The sequence below is a fragment of the Crinia signifera genome, chromosome 3, assembly GCF_055691185.1.
Source record: "Crinia signifera chromosome 3, ASM5569118v1, whole genome shotgun sequence".
Lineage (NCBI taxonomy): Eukaryota > Metazoa > Chordata > Amphibia > Anura > Myobatrachidae > Crinia > Crinia signifera.
This window is the reverse complement of record NC_139219.1, coordinates 44363019-44381813: the sequence shown is the minus strand read 5'-3', so window position 1 is coordinate 44381813 and position 18795 is coordinate 44363019. Positions and strand designations below refer to the sequence as shown.

At 43.1% G+C, this 18795-nt stretch overlaps 1 protein-coding gene across 1 annotated transcript in view; it reads right to left on the bottom strand.

Annotated features, from left to right (window-relative positions):
• CAMKMT (calmodulin-lysine N-methyltransferase) overlaps positions 1 to 18795 on the bottom strand; it is a 440111-nt gene that overhangs the window by 362657 nt on the left and 58659 nt on the right. The window contains exon 3 of the mRNA XM_083175720.1: positions 3593 to 3657. Within this exon, the coding sequence (XP_083031846.1) occupies positions 3593 to 3657 (65 nt within the window). The remainder of the gene's footprint in view (positions 1 to 3592; positions 3658 to 18795) is intronic.

Genomic DNA, 18795 nt, shown 5'->3' with positions numbered 1-18795 from the left:
CCACATTTTTCGCTGCAACTATAGCACTAATCTCCATTTATACATCTCATTACTCCAATGTATTTATAATACGTGCACTGATTCTACTACCTGGATGCGTCATTTTATGTTTATTCCCATTATAAATAAATGTTACTATACATTTTCCGTTCCTGTGTCATGCAGCCCGTTTTATGTCGTTTTTCAAATAATTCTGCCACTAAATTATTCAGTACTACTAGGAGTCATTTCATTTTTAAAATGTATCTTCTTTAACAGGCTTTAAATGTTTGTGTTTTGTTTTCCTATGCCATATGTTATGGCATGTATTCAATGATCCTATGTCGCCGTAAATAACGGTGAGTGTGCATGTTTTTTTGAGAGTAGTGAAGTTTTCTCTCATATTTTGTGCTTCCCTGTATTCAACTCTGTTGCTTCTCCAAAAATATTTTGCGAAGCTAACTAGATTTATCCAGCATGCAGGATCTTAATTGCCAGGCGATAGCGATGCGGAACGATGCTGGGGCATTTTCTAAGCGATCTAGTCAAATAAATTCGGATCACTTAGAAAATGCCCTGAAATCGCTCCAAGTGTAGGCCCCATAAGACAGAGGGGGAAATGTTGCAAAAAATCAGACCTGTAGGCACTGGCAAGATCCTGGCGAGTCTGCCCACTGTTGTTAAGTGGCAATCATTCATTTAAAAGGCAAAACCAGATTTGGGTTGCCTTTTAAATGATGGTCCCTTTAAAATATTAGACAGACATGCTGGGATATCAAAAATGTCTTCAAAGTTGCATTCTATTACATTTGCCTCAGATTGTTTGCAACACATAGATAGAACCTACCCCCAAAGGTAGGCAACATGGGTTTCTTTCTTTAGTAATAGGCTCTAGGGCAGTGGTCTCCAACCTTTTTTGGGTCGGGAGCTACTCGCGACAAAATAAACCGCCCGAAGAGCTACTAAAGTAAAAAATGTTAAAAAATCTGCATAATATAAAAAAAAAAATGCCCTTTACACATAGTGCCACAAACTGTAATGCCCCTGACACATTAGGCCACACACTGCAATGCCCCAGACACAATATGCCACACACTGCAATGTCCAATATGTCACAAACATACCTCCCAACACTGTAGGTAGAGGAGAAGAGACATCTGCGCATGCCGAAGGCACGCGCCAAAAATTAGAGGGTTCAGCTACTACCGTGGAACTCCTGCGAGGCTACATCCCCCATTTTTTCCGCTATGGGGGCATGGTCAACTCTCTAAGAGCTGTAGCCACATGGGGTGCGGCCATGGAAAATGGGGGTGTGATACACATATGCCCTCAATAGTGCAGTGCCAGATACACATGACCCCAATAGTGCAGTCCGTGATACCCATTATAAATATGCCCCGCACCGTGATGCTCCATTATACAAATGCCCCACACCGTGATGCACCATTATACATATGCCACACCGTGATGCTCCATTATGCATATGCCACAATGTGAAGCTCCATTATACAAATGCCCCACAGCGTGATGCTCCATTATACATATGCCACACACACGATGCCCATTATACATATGCCCAACAACGTGATACTCCGTTATACAAATGCCCCACAGCATGATACTCCATTATACATATGCCACACCGTGATGCTCCATTAATCATATGCCACAAACCGTGATGCACCATTATACATTTGCCACACACCGTGATGCTCCATTATACATATGCCACACCGTGATGCTCCATTAATCATATGCCACACACTGTGATGCTCATTAAACATATGCCACACAAATGATGCCCATTACACATATGCCCCACACCTTGATGCTCATTAATTAATAATCATCAAGGTATCTGGGGCATATGCCACACACATGATTCCCATTATACAAATGCCCCACAGCGTGAAGCTCATTATTAATGTGTGTGGCATCATGTGTGTGGCATATGCCCCACACACCTTGATGATTATTAATTAATGAGTATCAAGGTGTGGGGCATATGTTTAATGGGCATTATTTGTGTGGCATATGTTTAATGACTCATTAAACATATGCCATACACATGATGCCCATTATACCTCAAGCAGTAAAAACGGAATGCAGGCTGGAGTCACCCCTAATGTATTGCGCACACACAGTTTAAAAAAAAAAATTACCTAACGGAGTTGAGCAGAGGCTGTGGCGCAGGAGTTGAGCAGAGGCTGTGGCGTCGATAAGTGCGGCATGTGCGGCATGTTGGGGACGTCAGGAGGTCACACTGCCGCCAAGTGAGGAAGCGCTACGCGGCAGGAGGTCACTGCCGCCGTCAGGTCTAGAAACGCGGCATTAACTCACTTTTTGACCTCCTGCCGCCAAGCAAGGAACTGCTACACGGCAGGAGGTCACTGACAGCCCCGAGCTACTGTAAAAACACCCGGCGAGCTACCCGTCGCTCGCGAGTGACGGGTTAGGCGAACGCTGCTCTAGGGGATTAATTTAATAAATTGCGAGTTGTGTCCTGTGAACTGTTCTCACGGAGAACTTGCAACAGAAATTGCGAAATTGCAATTCCCCTCTGAGCAGGTGAAAATATACTAAAAATCTTTATTTTAAGGTCTGCCTGGATGCAACCTCTGCTACACCCTTGCTCATAAATAATCGTAAACTTGGTGGGGTTTAAAAAAGCATATTTTTTCCAATAATTAATTAAATGATGTGGGACCGATAAATTGAGGAAGAGGGGCAGATGGGAGTTAAAAAGCATTTATTCCAGGTTTTTTGTATCTCTTAAAACTCTTAAAAATTCACCAAAAAAAAAAAAACACTGGTTACTATCAATTTTATTCACCATTAATAAAAAGTAGAGAAATCACCCATCTGACACCTTTGAAGAATCTCCAGTACTTTCCTTATGGTCACTAATAGTCTTCTATATGGTCCTGCTAGCTTAGTTGACATTTTGGCGGTTGAACACGTTATCCCTATTATTTCATGCATTCTTTCCAGGTCAATCTATGTAACAAAGTTGCGCAACCGGGCTGACGGTCCTGTGAATCAGAATTTCTAATTGAATCTCGCATTTCTCTGAGGTACAGGTAGGAATGTTTCATGAAAGAAAATCACTTTTGAAAACTTGCTCCTAATTGAATTGACTCCATTATTTGCCTTAAGTTTCCCAGAGTCGTTCATCGCCTCCTCTTCTCCCAGAGAGTTTGGAGAAACATGGTTATAATACAGACCTATTTGCGCAAAAGCTTAGCACATCTGCCTCTTATTTGACCTCAGAGATAAAATATGCCATTCATAAAGCTTTTGCCCCAGGCGAACAAATTGTTTGAGTGTATGCAGTTAGCAGGCTTTAGCTTCTCATTCCATAAGGCTTTCTAGGGCCTAATCTTTTTGAATGTACCAGCTGCCTTACACTCACAGTTGCAAAACCTGTCAAAACGTATGCAGATCATTCATAATTCCACGGTAAAACAGTGTGGATTATACAGGCTTGCAGTAACTGCAGCATTGGAAAACAATTGGAAAAACATCACAACAAATATTACACTTTTGTCATGCAAATCTGCATTACATGAAAACAATGCGCAGGGTTTAAACATACAATGAGAATAGCACTTACACACATTTCCTGTATTGTCAAAACTTGTCAGGATGTCGGAAACATTTAAAGCTCCAGCGTTGTGCCTGAAATTAAACATTGCTTGAAATTACTTATTTGTTTCAATGTATGCTGATGTCTTACCGAAAAACATTACATGAAAGAAATCTCTGTTCATTTTTTTCTACTGTTAATACAGTTGAACTCCTTCGTCAAGATTCCACTAGAAAACTCTTAATATTTCCGAAAAAAAAAAAATATATATATATATATATATATATATATCACATTTACAAGGTTTTCCAGTATTCCCTCACGCCCGTCCGGACTCATGGAATGGCGACGGTGTCACCCCCGGTAAGATTTCCGGAAGCCAGTGAGGCAGACCCGTAGGGAGGACAGTGTATATATATATATATAATACACACACACACACAGATAAATAGATCTATATTATTTTTTTTCCTCACATTTGCTTCCAAGCAAAATAAATGTAAAAAACACACAAACCAAAGACTCAGCCATCAGCTAAAAAGTGGCTGTTATAAAACAAAGAATATCAAATGGTAAAAGCATAAAAAGCTATTACACTTCACACTTGCTGTGACCTAACTGGTCAGTTAAATGCATCAGCTTGTAGACAGATTCATTTTTTCGATTTAGGATTCTGCAAGCTAAATGTAGGAACGCTAAAGCTGGCCATACTGTATATCAGAACGAACATCTTGCGATCCTGAAGGTGTCACGATTTCCCTTGAACTCCCCGGAGAGGCAGTCCTGGACTCACGTTTTGGTACGTTTTGGTGCATTTTTTGGCACACGATGTGCCAACGATGCAACGTACGATTCAGCTGCCGCATACGATCGATCGTGTCATGAGCTATTGTATGCATCACATTAAGAAAATATCAGTCAAATGACGCGGGTTGTATCATCCATCAAACGACCGATTGCATGTGCAAAAACCCACTCAGCCCACAGGAATGAACCTAGGTGCAGCACATATGATCTGAGGATCGACCTCTCGGCCCGCGGGAGTGCACATCATACAGTACCTAAACACCTCACTATATGCATAACAAAAAAACACATAATACATTGCACAACCTGTCAAAATTGTGCGTTCAGGGCCTGAAATCGTTCTGATGTATGGCCAGCTTAAGCTTCTGTGCATTGCTTTTCCTCACTTTCCATTTTACTTATTTTCTCTTAACCATTTGTTTAAAGTTGCAAGGTTTTTTTTTTATCACATTTTAGCATTGACTCTAATACAGCCCATACACACTGCTTTGTGGGCGTGCTTTCCGTGCTGTACTAGCACGGATCACATTGCATTGCATTGCATGTGCATCCGTTGTGCATGCAATGCGATGCAATGTGATGAAACCTAAGTACAAAAAGTATGTGCAAGCACATACTTTTTGTACTTAGGTTTCATCACATTGCATCACATTGCATGCACAACGGATGCACATGCAATGCAATGCAATGTGATCCGTGCTAGTACAGCACGCCCACAAAACTATTTTGCTCTGGGACCCCATCAGACAATAAAAATAATGACAGGACCCCAGCAAGTTACTGCAGAAGGTCATCACATCACACGTGTAGTCAGCAGACAGCACATACATGGCAGCGTTGTGGAGGTGCAAAATGATGGGAGGAGTCCAAACAGATTCAACATATTTTTCAGACTCCTCGATTCACTGACTGAAATTAGAAAAGTCATTAGACTGAGAAGTCATGCTGAGAAGGGAGGGACCCACTTTGGGGTCAGGACCCACAGTTTGAGAACTGCTGACCTATACGCTTTACCTTTCTGTCCCCTGAGTGTTAGTTTGGTGCTGATTGTCTTGTTTGATGTAAGTGGGGAGACTTAACGCTCATGCTCTTTCCCAATACAGCACCATGCAGAAGGTCGGGACCCACTTTGGGGTCAGAACCCACAGTTTGGAAACCGCTGGTCTAACTTAAGTGCGCACTCCATGAGGCTAGATCCGAGTGTGCACTTAAGTTAGACCAGCGGTTTCCAAACTGTGGGTTCTGACCCCAAAGTGGTCCCGACCTTCTGCATGGTGCTGTATTGGGAAAGAGCATGAGCGTTAAGTCTCCCGACTTACATCAAACAAGACAATCAGCACCAAACTAACACTCAGGGGACAGAAAGGTAAAGCGTATAGGTCAGCAGTTCTCAAACTGTGGGTCCTGACCCCAAAGTGGGTCCCTCCCTTCTCAGCATGACTTCTCAGGCTGATGACTTTTCTAATCTCAGTCAGTGAATCAAGGAGTCTGAAAAATATGTTGAATCTGTTTGGACTCCTCCCATCATTTTGCACCTCCACAATGCTGCCATGTATGTGCTGTCTGCTGACTACACGTGTGATGTGATGACCTTCTGCAGTAACTTGCTGGGGTCCTGTCATTATTTTTATTGTCTGATGGGGTCCCAGAGCAAAATAGTTTGAGGACCCCTGGGTTAGACAGTAGGGATCACTATTTAATATCTGGGTTAGGAACCCACATCAATGATGCCTAACTTTTACATATAAATAAAACAAGCTCTGTAGCTACACAACATGAAGTAAGACTGCTTATCCTAAAGTAAAAGTGAAGGATGTACGGCATATATTTGGCTACTTACACTATTACATTATAGATTTATGTCACTTCATTATAAGGCCAGTATTCAATATTTTGTTTCACGATGTGCAGCGAATCCTGTTTAGGATTCGCTGCCAGCCCTCCCTCTCCCCTATTCAACGCCTCAGGGGCTCGCTGCCCCTGATGGCAAATTTAAACCTCCCCAGCGAATGCCGCAGGGTGCCGGGGGAATGGCGGAAGGCAGGGAGATTGAAGCCTCCCTGACTGAGCCAGACACTGTGGGGGAGAAGGACGGCTGGCGGGAACCCAGGCAGTAGAAGCTGCCCCCCGGGTGAGCTGGCAGGGGATGCGGTGGAGGAAGAGCTGCACTGGTCCCGCTCCATGCATATGTAATGAGCGGGACCAGTGTGCAGTGAATATGTAATGAGCGGCTCCCTGCCCCCTGCTGACATAATGGGTTAAAAAAAATTATAAAAAAAAAAATGTAATTAAAAAAATAAAAACTTTATTTTAAAAGAACACATTCCAGTACACCTTAAAAAGATGTGAATTAAAAAGACTGTGAATCATGGCGAAAATCATGCTGAATGCAGTTCTCCATCCCTAGCAATGAATACACTGAAATCCCAGTGAAAACCCTGATTAAATACACCAGCGAATTGCAGCGAGCATGAAACGCAGAACTGGCCGGCATTCACTGTTCGCTTTCGGTGAACAGTGAACATTGAATAGGGTGAATCAGATTTTCTGTGAAACAAGATTCACCGCAAGGAGTGAAAATAGCCCAGGAGCATTGAATACTGCCCTAAATATTATGCACAAGATCTGATTTACTATTTACACAGCAATTAAAAAAAAACTGTAATAACAGGTCCAATGACGGGCATTGTGGAAAATTATTTTCTTAAACAGAATACAGTAGGTATAACCAGACTTGTTGGCTTGCAAACTAGAGCACATGCAGCATGTAGTTCATATAGTTGAAACTTCGAGCAAAAGTAAAAACTTAATTCTACCGTCTGCATTTGGTATGCGGGCAGTCATTTCTGCACTGGACAAATGCAATTATTACAAATATGCAGCTGGACTGGTTTAGACAGGCTATTTTATTTCTCGGCTGCAAACCGTTCCCTACTGGTCACAGAACATCACTGCATCCACTAATCTTCCTACCTAGAGGAACAAAAGATTACTCACTAAACTGGGATTATTTTGGATCTAGATGGAACACTATTCCACTCATCTTAAGAAGATGGGGCCTAAATGGAAGAAGGATCAGACATCAAAATATAGCATGTCTTTCTAATAGCTTTTTCTAAATTCAATTCCCTTAAGTGTGTTAGGTATTCCCACATAATCTTGTAGGCTGTGCCATACATCAATCAGCCTATTTTAGCGAACTAAACATTCCTCATATTAACGTCCAGCTAGTAATTACAAGAATTACATTGCAGAGTATTCAGATTTCATGTGAAAGTTTTCTTTAAAATGTACAGGTTTTTGTATACTTTGAATCAGCACTGATCGCTTTCCTTGTAAAGTTCAGGTAAAATCAGAATCATGTGCATATTGCACTACCAATTCATACCACTAGAGGGGGGGAAAGCCAGTCATCAGCACAAAAACAATCTTAAGTATAATCAAATCTAAACTAACAATTGTGGATGTTGTGTAGTGTCAGAATAAATCAATTGAAAATATAAAAAAAGAATCCCAAATATAAAGTGAATAGCACTTGCTATTTCCCATTCTAAGGCCCAGTTGGGTCTCGGAACAGGTGCAAACTGATTTTATCCACACAGGGCATGTACATAAGGGAATATACACTTTATTGCCTGTCTGTCTTATATGGAGTTGTACAGAACTCGAGCAGATATGTCTTTACATGAAATAGAGCGTTTCACAGGATGACAACTGAGCTGCAACAATGCAAGTGAATGAAACCGCTTTGTTTTATTTGGGAGTGTCATGGGGTTGTTAAAAGCTCCATGGGATTTGTGCTTGGGGAAGGCAAGCCTATTTAAGAGGAATCTTTTCCAGGTAGCACGAATTAATAATTACTTTTGCTACGGCTAGCATATAAACAATGGGCAGTACAAAGGGCCTTATTCTGGTTCACTCATAGAGGCAAATTCCTTCTCAAATGGACAAAACCATATGCATTGCAGGTGGGGTAGATGTTACTTGTGCAGAGAGTTAGATTTGGGTGGGGTTTTTCTTCAAAGTGAGATCTATATTGCAGTGTATTTTCCCTGCACATAAACAAAATAACCCATATCTAATTTCTCTGCACATGTTACATCTGCCCCACCTGCAGTGCACATGGTTTTGTCCATTTGAGAAGGACTTTGCCTCTAAGAGTGAACCAGAATGAGGCCCCTTGTGCTGCCCATTGTTTAAGACCCAAAGACCTTCTCAGCATGGGGTCGCGACTCCATGTTGCTGACTATCAGGCTGATGACTTTTCTAATCTCAGTCATTGGTTCAAGGAGTCTGAAAAATCTGTTGAGTTGTCTGTTATTTTAGACTCCTCCCATCATTTAGTGCCTCCACAATGCTGCCATGTATGTGCTGTCTGCTGACCACACATGTGATGTGATGACCTTATACAGTAACTCGCTGGGGTCCTCTAATTATTTTTATTTTCTGATAAATAGTTTGAGAAACCCTGGCATAATGTAAAAAAAAATCTGGCTTCCCCAACTGCCACTTTGTGACTGTATTTCAGGTTTCAGAATTGAAATTCATTCCCAACAACCTTTTTTTTTTCAACAATGAAAATGAAACACAAACAAAACACAACAAATCCAATCCATAACAATAGCAATCAATACAATTCCACTTCCTATTTATTTAGCAACTTCTAGAAGATTATAGATATAATCTGATTGGTTGCTATAGGCAACATCCCATCTTGAATAGAACTCCCATTTTAGTAAATTCACCTGTCACAGTGAAGCAGGTAACTGACATTTTGTTTATTTTACATACCCAATTCCTCCCAAAGGATTATAGATTTTAGTTAGATTATTTACTTGACAAAGAACTTGTTTGTATGTCTGTGCATCTTCGTGTGCCTCAGATTCATTTTAAAGGATAACTTACTTTTAAAATATATATTTTCAGCAAATGATGTTCTTCCAACTGTGTGGCAACAATTATTAGACTGTCTTTTCCTGTTTTAGAATGACGAAGTCCCATGTGCACGAGCAGTGCCAGATTAAGCCTTCGGGGGGCCCAGGGCACTTTAGACAGGGGGGTCCCCTTGCACTTTTCATTACTGGCCGCAAACTGCATGGGGGAATATTACACTGTCAAAACACAGAGTAAAGGCAGTATAAACTTGGTCAATGGGTAACTTCAGGGGATATATTATATAGGTACTTGTGAGTTATCCGGGCTGCCGATTTTGTCCTTAAGTTTGGTTAACTTAAGGACACCCGACCGACGCGATGCCCACGATTTAGCTCCAAATCGGGGGCATCGCGTCGGTCGTGGCCGTTATAAGGGGCCGTGACGCGATGCCCCCGATTTCCCATAGACAGTAATGTTAAAAGACACGATATCGGGGGCATCGCGTCGGTCGTGGCCGTCATAAGGGGCCGCGACGCGATGCCCACGATTTCCCATAGACAGTAATGTTAAAAGACGCGATGGACCCGATTTCCCATAGACAGCAATGTTAAAATAAAATTACAATGTGAAATTGGGCAATATGTTTTTAAAAAAAATGTTTCATGGCCCCCCACCACCGTTAACGCCACCCCGCTATTGACGCCAACCCGAAGCGTGGCGAGCGCAGCGAGCCCGCGAGGGGCGGCGGTACGCGTCCTCCGACCGTTTCATGCCCTACTATCCACTAGGGCGTGGAGTGAGAATAGAATAGTGTGGCGAGCGCAGCGAGCCACCGAGCCCGAAGCGTGGCGAGCGCAGCGAGCCCCGCGAGGGGACGCGGACACCTGTGAAGCCCGCAAGGGCACGCGGATACCTGTGAAGGTGTCCGCGTCCCCTCGCGGGGCTCGCTGCGCTCGCCACGCTTCGGGCTCGGTGGCTCGCTGCGCTCGCCACACTATTCTATTCTCACTCCACGCCCTAGTGGATAGTAGGGCATGAAAAGGTCGGAGGACGCGTACCGCCGCCCCTCGCGGGCTCGCTGCGCTCGCCACGCTTCGGGTTGGCGTCAATAGCGGGGTGGCGTTAACGGTGGTGGGGGGCCATGAAACATTTTTTTTAAAACATATTGGCCAATGTCACATTGTAATTTTATTTTAACATTGCTGTCTATGGGAAATCGGGTCCATCGCGTCTTTTAACATTACTGTCTATGGGAAATCGTGTCGGAAATCGGGTCCATCGCGTCTTTTAACATTACTGTCTATGGGAAATCGTGGGCATCGCGTCGCGGCTCCTTATAACGGCCACGACCGACGCGATGCCCCCGATTTCGGGCGCGATGAAAAAATCGGCAGCCCGGATAACTCACAAGTACCATTATATATATATATATATATATATATATATATATGCGGAGGGATGCCGGCACTCCAATCCTCTTAGTAGTAGGTACCTGGTGCCTTCACAATGCGAGCAGCAACGCTGAACGCTGGATACAGTCGGGGGTGTAGTGCGGCACTCAGGACGATGTTAAGAAAGAAAACAGGAGCCGTCAAGTTTGGCTCCTGTTTTCTTTCTTAACATCGTCCTGAGTGGCGCACTACACCCCCGACTATATATATATATATATATATATATATATATATATATATATATATATATATATATATATATATATATATATATATATATATATATACATAGCGCGATAGGCTGGCACTCTAATCACCAAAAACAATACTTTGAGCCTGGTGCCTTCAGCAGGGTAACGCCAACGCAGGAACCCACATGCAGGAGGGGAATGGCAGCGGCACTCAGGACTTAATCAAACTGACAAACGACTCGTAGCCAAGACCAGTGACGTTTCAGCCCTTCAGGGCTTTTATCAAAAAACAGCTTACACAAATGAAAAGAGTGAGCTTACCTCTATTTGTAGTGCAGCACCAGATGCTGTAAGCAGGGACCGCGGTCTCACGTGGACGCCGATGGCGCAGTGTTGGTGACGTCACTGTCAGTGATGTCGTTGTCCTAGCAACGCGATTGTGCGTTTTGGAAAAATTTAATAAAGTTTTGTTGAAACTCCAAAGAAAAAAAAGGAGGAATGTGCTTTTGAATGTGTGTAGATGTGAGCCGCTGTCACTGCCTGCAACACAAGTGATAACACACAAGAATAAATACAACAAATGCGTGTAAACAGCAAATTAAAACATAAATGACAGCGGAACAACAACTATGGTAATTAAACTAGGAAAATTACTTAAAAACAAAGACAGTGTATTTATAAGAGCTAATAGAAATAAATACAAAAACAGAAAAAAAGGAAGAAAAGTATCTTTTGAACCACATGCATAGCTAGGGATGATCTGTTTTGTAAGCATGGATCATTATATTAGATAAATACTAAAAACTGCTATCTATATATTTATGTTCTCCTTAGAGACCAAGGTACATTGCTTAAATATATTATGCAAATAGTTAGTAAATAAGGGCCACAACTAGGGCTACCTATTGTTAACTGGACCTAATGGTACTGTTATCAAAGATGTGAATATAAGCACTATACTTCAATTTAGCAGAAAGCACCAGCAAGATTAGGTGTCAGCCCTCAATGAGGCGACTCCTCTTAACTACATCATCACAAGAACCAATGGAGACCCAACTGTTCGTTAAGGCCTCTGGGGGCCATGGTACCCAACTTATGGATCCAGCGGGTTTCAAGCTGCATTAGCTTTCTCCCCCTGTCTCCCCCTCTAGCCAATGGTGGGACATGGTCGAGAATCATATATTTGACTGTTGAAAGAGGATGTTTAGCTTTTGCATAATGTCGGGCCAGTGGTTGGTCACTGGTGCCCTTGATTATGGCAGCTCGAATGGCGGAACGGTGTTGAGACATGCGTTCCTTGAATTGTCTCTCAGTTTTGCCTATATAGGCCATCGAACAGGGGCAGAAAATGATGTACACAACAAATCTTGTTGTACACGTGAGAAAATGTTTCAACGGGAAGCGTTTTCCTGTATAGGGATGGGTAATATGGGTGCCCGTTTGCATAAAGCTGCATGAGGTGCAGTTTGGGCATTTAAAACACCCATTCCTTGTCTTACCCAGGAAGGTGGTAACTGGTGTTTTACCCATATTGGTAATATCTGTTTTTACCAAATGGTCCCGGAGGCTCTTCCCTTTCCTGAAAGCTGGCATCAGCGATTTGTTGCCCAGATTGAGGTCTGGATCAGACCTGACTATCGGCCAGAATTTTTTAACTTTTTTAACTTTTTCATGGGACTCATTGGTGAATAAATTCACCCATACAAATTTATCCGATTTTTTATTGGGGTCTTTAGTGGATGCTAGAAGCTCCTCTCTGGTTTTAAGCAGGGCCTTCTGTTGTTGTTGCATCAGGTCTTTATAAATATAACCCCGTTCCATGAATTTATTAGTTAAAATGGACAGCTCCTTGAGCGCTTCTTCTCTTTCACTCACAATCCTTAAGATTCTAAGGTATTGGCTGTATGGCAAAGATGCTTTGCTGTGAGTGGGGTGTGCGCTGCTAGCCAGAACAAAATTGTTCCGGTCCGTGGGTTTTCTATAGAGGCCTGTCTTAATGATGTTATGATCAATAGTAATCTGGACGTCTAAAAAGTTGATGGTTGTGGCTTCGATGGTATAGGTAAACTTAACCGGACTATCTGTCTGGTTATGTGTGTCAATGATCAACTTCATCTCGGCTTCCGTACCAAGCCAGAATACCAGGACGTCATCTATATAACGGAAATATCGCAAAATCTTTCCTGCTATAGAGACGTCACTGAAGAAGAGGTCTTTCTCTACTTCGTACATGAAGGCATTGGCTAGCGATGGGGCCACATTCGACCCCATCGCCACCCCCTTCGTCTGCAAATAATGCGCTCCATCACAGTAGAAGTAATTTTTGCTTAAAACTAACTCCAACAGTTCCATAAAGAAACTGAGATCGGGGCCTGTATATTTAATGTTATTGGTCAGAAGACGGCGGACCGCTTCAAGGCCTGCTTGGTGGGGGATGCATGTATATAAATTACATACATCGATGGTCACCAAAAGACAATTAGGAGGTAGTTGACCCAATGCTGTGAGAGCTTGTAACAACGAAGTTGTGTCTTTTAAAAAGGTAGACATAGATTGGATAACAGGTTGCATAAAGCCGTCCAGGTAGACCGATATTGGCTGAAATAAAGAGCCACGGGCCGAAATAATCGGCCTACCTGGCGGCTTAGTCGCATGCTTATGCACTTTGGGGATAGTGTAGAGAATAGGTTTGATTGGGAACTCTACAGTCAGATATGCTTTACAGGTCTCTGTAATGTATGCGTCGTGCACTCCTGTACACAAGATTTGGTCAATCTGTCTCTTGAAGACCTGAGTCGGGTCATTCTGAAGCTTGGTGTACGTTGAAGCGTCCGATAATTGACGTTGAATTTCCATACGATAGTCTGACAAGTTCTGGAAGACAATCGATCCGCCCTTGTCTGATTGTCTGATGACAATATCGTCATAAGCAGCTAGGTTTTTTAAAGCTTTGTGTTCTTCCATGGTCATGTTCCACTTAGTGTTGGGCTTGTGAATCATGGTGTTTTGTGGTACTGGATCCGTGAGGCGTGCGAAAGTTTTCAGTGAGGCATTAATGCTGGGGGGGTCAAACAATGTCCGAGGTTTAAATTTGGCCAGATGCGGCGGAATGGACTTGTTGTCGACCATGGTCGTGGGACTAGATTTAAAATGTTCGCTCAGTCTGATTTTTCTATTGAGCTGGAAGGCCTCAATCTTGTCTTGCAAGGGATCATTTACTACTGTTGGAATGAAAGCCAAACCCTTTTGCAAGATTTTGGTCTCAGCGGCTGAGAGGACCCTAGAGGACAAATTGAACACTATGTCCTCCTTGGTTTTGAAAGTTTTTTCGTCACTCTTCCTCTGCCTGATGTTTTGCTTGGCGCGTCTTGTGTATCGGGGTTTATGCCAGCTTTTTGGGCCCGGGTTCGGACCCCTAAAGGGCGTGGACCAGAGATATCACTACGGTCCCCCATATCGCTATCGCTGCCAGTTGTGGCTGTGCCATCATCAGCTCTGCGACGTTCTCTGTAGTTCCTCCGTCTCCTGTAGGCTGGGCGTGCATCATCGCTTGGTTGAGCCCCAGTCAACCAGCTGTAGACTCTCTGGAACTCATAGTCTTGGTCGACTTTAACACGCTTGGCCCTTTTGAACTGGACGAGTTCATCAGTGTATTTATCGATGTCTTTCTTTAATTTATTGGACCATTCATCCATCACATCGGTAGGTATTTTGGACAGATGTGTCTCTTCATATGCTTTAAATCTTGTTTTAGCACTCTCAAACTCCTTCTTGGACTCCTCAATTACTAGGAGTAACAAGTCGAAGGAGCACTTATTGAGGATTGATGTCCATTTAATGCAAAAATCTGCACTATACCTCCCGATGGTGGGCGTGTTGCGGATGCGAAACCCACGGGGGATCTTCTTGTCGCGGAAATAATTGGACAGTGTAAGTCCATGGGTTGTCTTTACCCTCCAGTAAATTAGCTGCCTCAGTGAATAAAATGCCCTCGGCATCAGAGTCTGAATAGCTGTACAGGGCACCAGGTGTTAAGGTTACTCGCTGGTGTACAGGCTCTGCCATGGCTGTAGGGGAAAATCACCCGCCAGGTGTAACTTGCCTTCTTCTCGATAGTATGCCTCAACGGGAAAAGTGCTGTATGCTGTGCAAAAAAACGAAGATTTTTATAAGATGTTCCCAAGCAATATAACCTTTGGAAATGCAGTTAGCTCTGCAGCCTGAGCTGCTGCAGGGGAAATAAAGTGCTAATGCCAGGTTCAAAGTGACTTGTGCTGGGGTATCTGATTACCCAAAAGTGCATTAAGTGTCCATAAAGAAAAGTGCTCTGTGCTTCCGTGCAGAAGAAATGATGCTGCTGTATACTGAAGTGAGACAGCGTCTCACTGGAAGGTGCCTTGCCACGGGGTGGGAGGAATCACACTCACTATTTAGTGTGTCTGCGATGTACTCCAACTCCAAATATTCATAGCGCGATAGGCTGGCACTCTAATCACCAAAAACAATACTTTGAGCCTGGTGCCTTCAGCAGGGTAACGTCAACGCAGGAACCCACATGCAGGAGGGGAATGGCAGCGGCACTCAGGACTTAATCAAACTGACAAACGACTCGTAGCCAAGACCAGTGACGTTTCAGCCCTTCAGGGCTTTTATCAAAAAACAGCTTACACAAATGAAAAGAGTGAGCTTACCTCTATTTGTAGTGCAGCACCAGATGCTGTAAGCAGGGACCGCGGTCACACGTGGACGCCGATGGCGCAGTGTTGGTGACGTCACTGTCAGTGATGTCGTTGTCCTAGCAACGCGATTGTGCATTTTGGAAAAATTTAATAAAGTTTTGTTGAAACTCCAAAGAAAAAAAAAGGGGAATGTGCTTTTGAATGTGTGTAGATGTGAGCCGCTGTCACTGCCTGCAACACAAGTGATAACACACAAGAATAAATACAACAAATGCGTGTAAACAGCAAATTAAAACATAAATGACAGCGGAACAACAACTATGGTAATTAAACTAGGAAAATTACTTAAAAACAAAGACAGTGTATTTATAAGAGCTAATAGAAATAAATACAAAAACAGAAAAAAAGGAAGAAAAGTATCTTTTGAACCACATGCATAGCTAGGGATGATCTGTTTTGTAAGCATGGATTATTATATTAGATAAATACTAAAAACTGCTATCTATATATTTGACACCTAATCTTGCTGGTGCTTTCTGCTAAATTGAAGTATAGTGCTTATATTCACATCTTTGATAACAGTACCATTAGGTCCAGTTAACAATAGGTAGCCCTAGTTGTGGCCCTTATTTACTAACTATTTGCATAATATATTTAAGCAATGTACCTTGGTCTCTAAGGAGAACATAAATATATAGATAGCAGTTTTTAGTATTTATCTAATATAATGATCCATGCTTACAAAACAGATCATCCCTAGCTATGCATGTGGTTCAAAAGATACTTTTCTTCCTTTTTTTCTGTTTTTGTATTTATTTCTATTAGCTCTTATAAATACACTGTCTTTGTTTTTAAGTAATTTTCCTAGTTTAATTACCATAGTTGTTGTTCCGCTGTCATTTATGTTTTAATTTGCTGTTTACACGCATTTGTTGTATTTATTCTTGTGTGTTATCACTTGTGTTGCAGGCAGTGACAGCGGCTCACATCTACACACATTCAAAAGCACATTCCTCCTTTTTTTTCTTTGGAGTTTCAACAAAACTTTATTAAATTTTTCCAAAACGCACAATCGCGTTGCTAGGACAACGACATCACTGACAGTGACGTCACCAACACTGCGCCATCGGCGTCCACGTGTGACCGCGGTCCCTGCTTACAGCACCTGGTGCTGCACTACAAATAGAGGTAAGCTCACTCTTTTCATTTGTGTAAGCTGTTTTTTGATAAAAGCCCTGAAGGGCTGAAACGTCACTGGTCTTGGCTACGAGTCGTTTGTCAGTTTGATTAAGTCCTGAGTGCCGCTGCCATTCCCCTCCTGCATGTGGGTTCCTGCGTTGGCGTTACCCTGCTGAAGGCACCAGGCTCAAAGTATTGTTTTTGGTGATTAGAGTGCCAGCCTATCGCGCTATGAATATTTGGAGTTGGAGTACATCGCAGACACACTAAATAGTGAGTGTGATTCCTTCCACCCCGTGGCAAGGCACCTTCCAGTGAGACGCTGTCTCACTTCAGTATACAGCAGCATCATTTCTTCTGCACGGAAGCACAGAGCACTTTTCTTTATGGACACTTAATGCACTTTTGGGTAATCAGATACCCCAGCACAAGTCACTTTGAACCTGGCATTAGCACTTTATTTCCCCTGCAGCAGCTCAGGCTGCAGAGCTAACTGCATTTCCAAAGGTTATATTGCTTGGGAGCATCTTATAAAAATCTTCGTTTTTTTGCACAGCATACAGCACTTTTCCCGTTGAGGCATACTATCGAGAAGAAGGCAAGTTACACCTGGCGGGTGATTTTCCCCTACAGCCATGGCAGAGCCTGTACACCAGCGAGTAACCTTAACACCTGGTGCCCTGTACAGCTATTCAGACTCTGATGCCGAGGGCATTTTATTCACTGAGGCAGCTAATTTACTGGAGGGTAAAGACAACCCAAAGGACATTGTTGCAAACCTTTTTAAGCTCAAGAAACGTGAGCTAGATTTTTTCTATCATGGACTTACACTGTCCAATTATTTCCGCGACAAGAAGATCCCCCGTGGGTTTCGCATCCGCAACACGCCCACCATCGGGAGGTATAGTGCAGATTTTTGCATTAAATGGACATCAATCCTTAATAAGTGCTCCTTCGACTTGTTACTCCTAGTAATTGAGGAGTCCAAGAAGGAGTTTGAGAGTGCTAAAACAAGATTTAAAGCATATGAAGAGACACATCTGTCCAAAATACCTACCGATGTGATGGATGAATGGTCCAATAAATTAAAGAAAGACATCGATAAATACACTGATGAACTCGTCCAGTTCAAAAGGGCCAAGCGTGTTAAAGTCGACCAAGACTATGAGTTCCAGAGAGTCTACAGCTGGTTGACTGGGGCTCAACCAAGCGATGATGCACGCCCAGCCTACAGGAGACGGAGGAACTACAGAGAACGTCGCAGAGCTGACGATGGCACAGCCACAACTGGCAGCGATAGCGATATGGGGGACCGTAGTGATATCTCTGGTCCACGCCCTTTAGGGGTCCGAACCCGGGCCCAAAAAGCTGGCATAAACCCCGATACACAAGACGCGCCAAGCAAAACATCAGGCAGAGGAAGAGTGACGAAAAAACCTCCAAAACCAAGGAGGACATAGTGTTCAATTTGTCCTCTAGGGTCCTCTCAGCCGCTGAGACCAAAATCTTGCAAAAGGGTTTGGCTTTCATTCCAACAGTAGTAAATGATCCCTTGCAAGACAAGATTGAGGCCTTCCAGCTCAATAGAAAAATCAGACTGAGCGAACATTTTAAATCTAGTCCCACGACCATGGTCGACAACAAGTCCATTCCGCCGCATCTGGCCAAATTTAAACCTCGGACATTGTTTGACCCCCCCAGCATTAATGCCTCACTGAAAACTTTCGCACGCCTCACGGATCCAGTACCACAAAACACCATGATTCACAAGCCCAACACTAAGTGGAACATGACCATGGAAGAACACAAAGCTTTAAAAAACCTAGCTGCTTATGACGATATTGTCATCAGACAATCAGACAAGGGCAGATCGATTGTCGTCCAGAACTTGTCAGACTATCGTATGGAAATTCAACGTCAATTATCGGACGCTTCAACGTACACCAAGCTTCAGAATGACCCGACTCAGGTCTTCAAGAGACAGATTGACCAAATCTTGTGTACAGGAGTGCACGACGGATACATTACAGAGACCTGTAAAGCATATC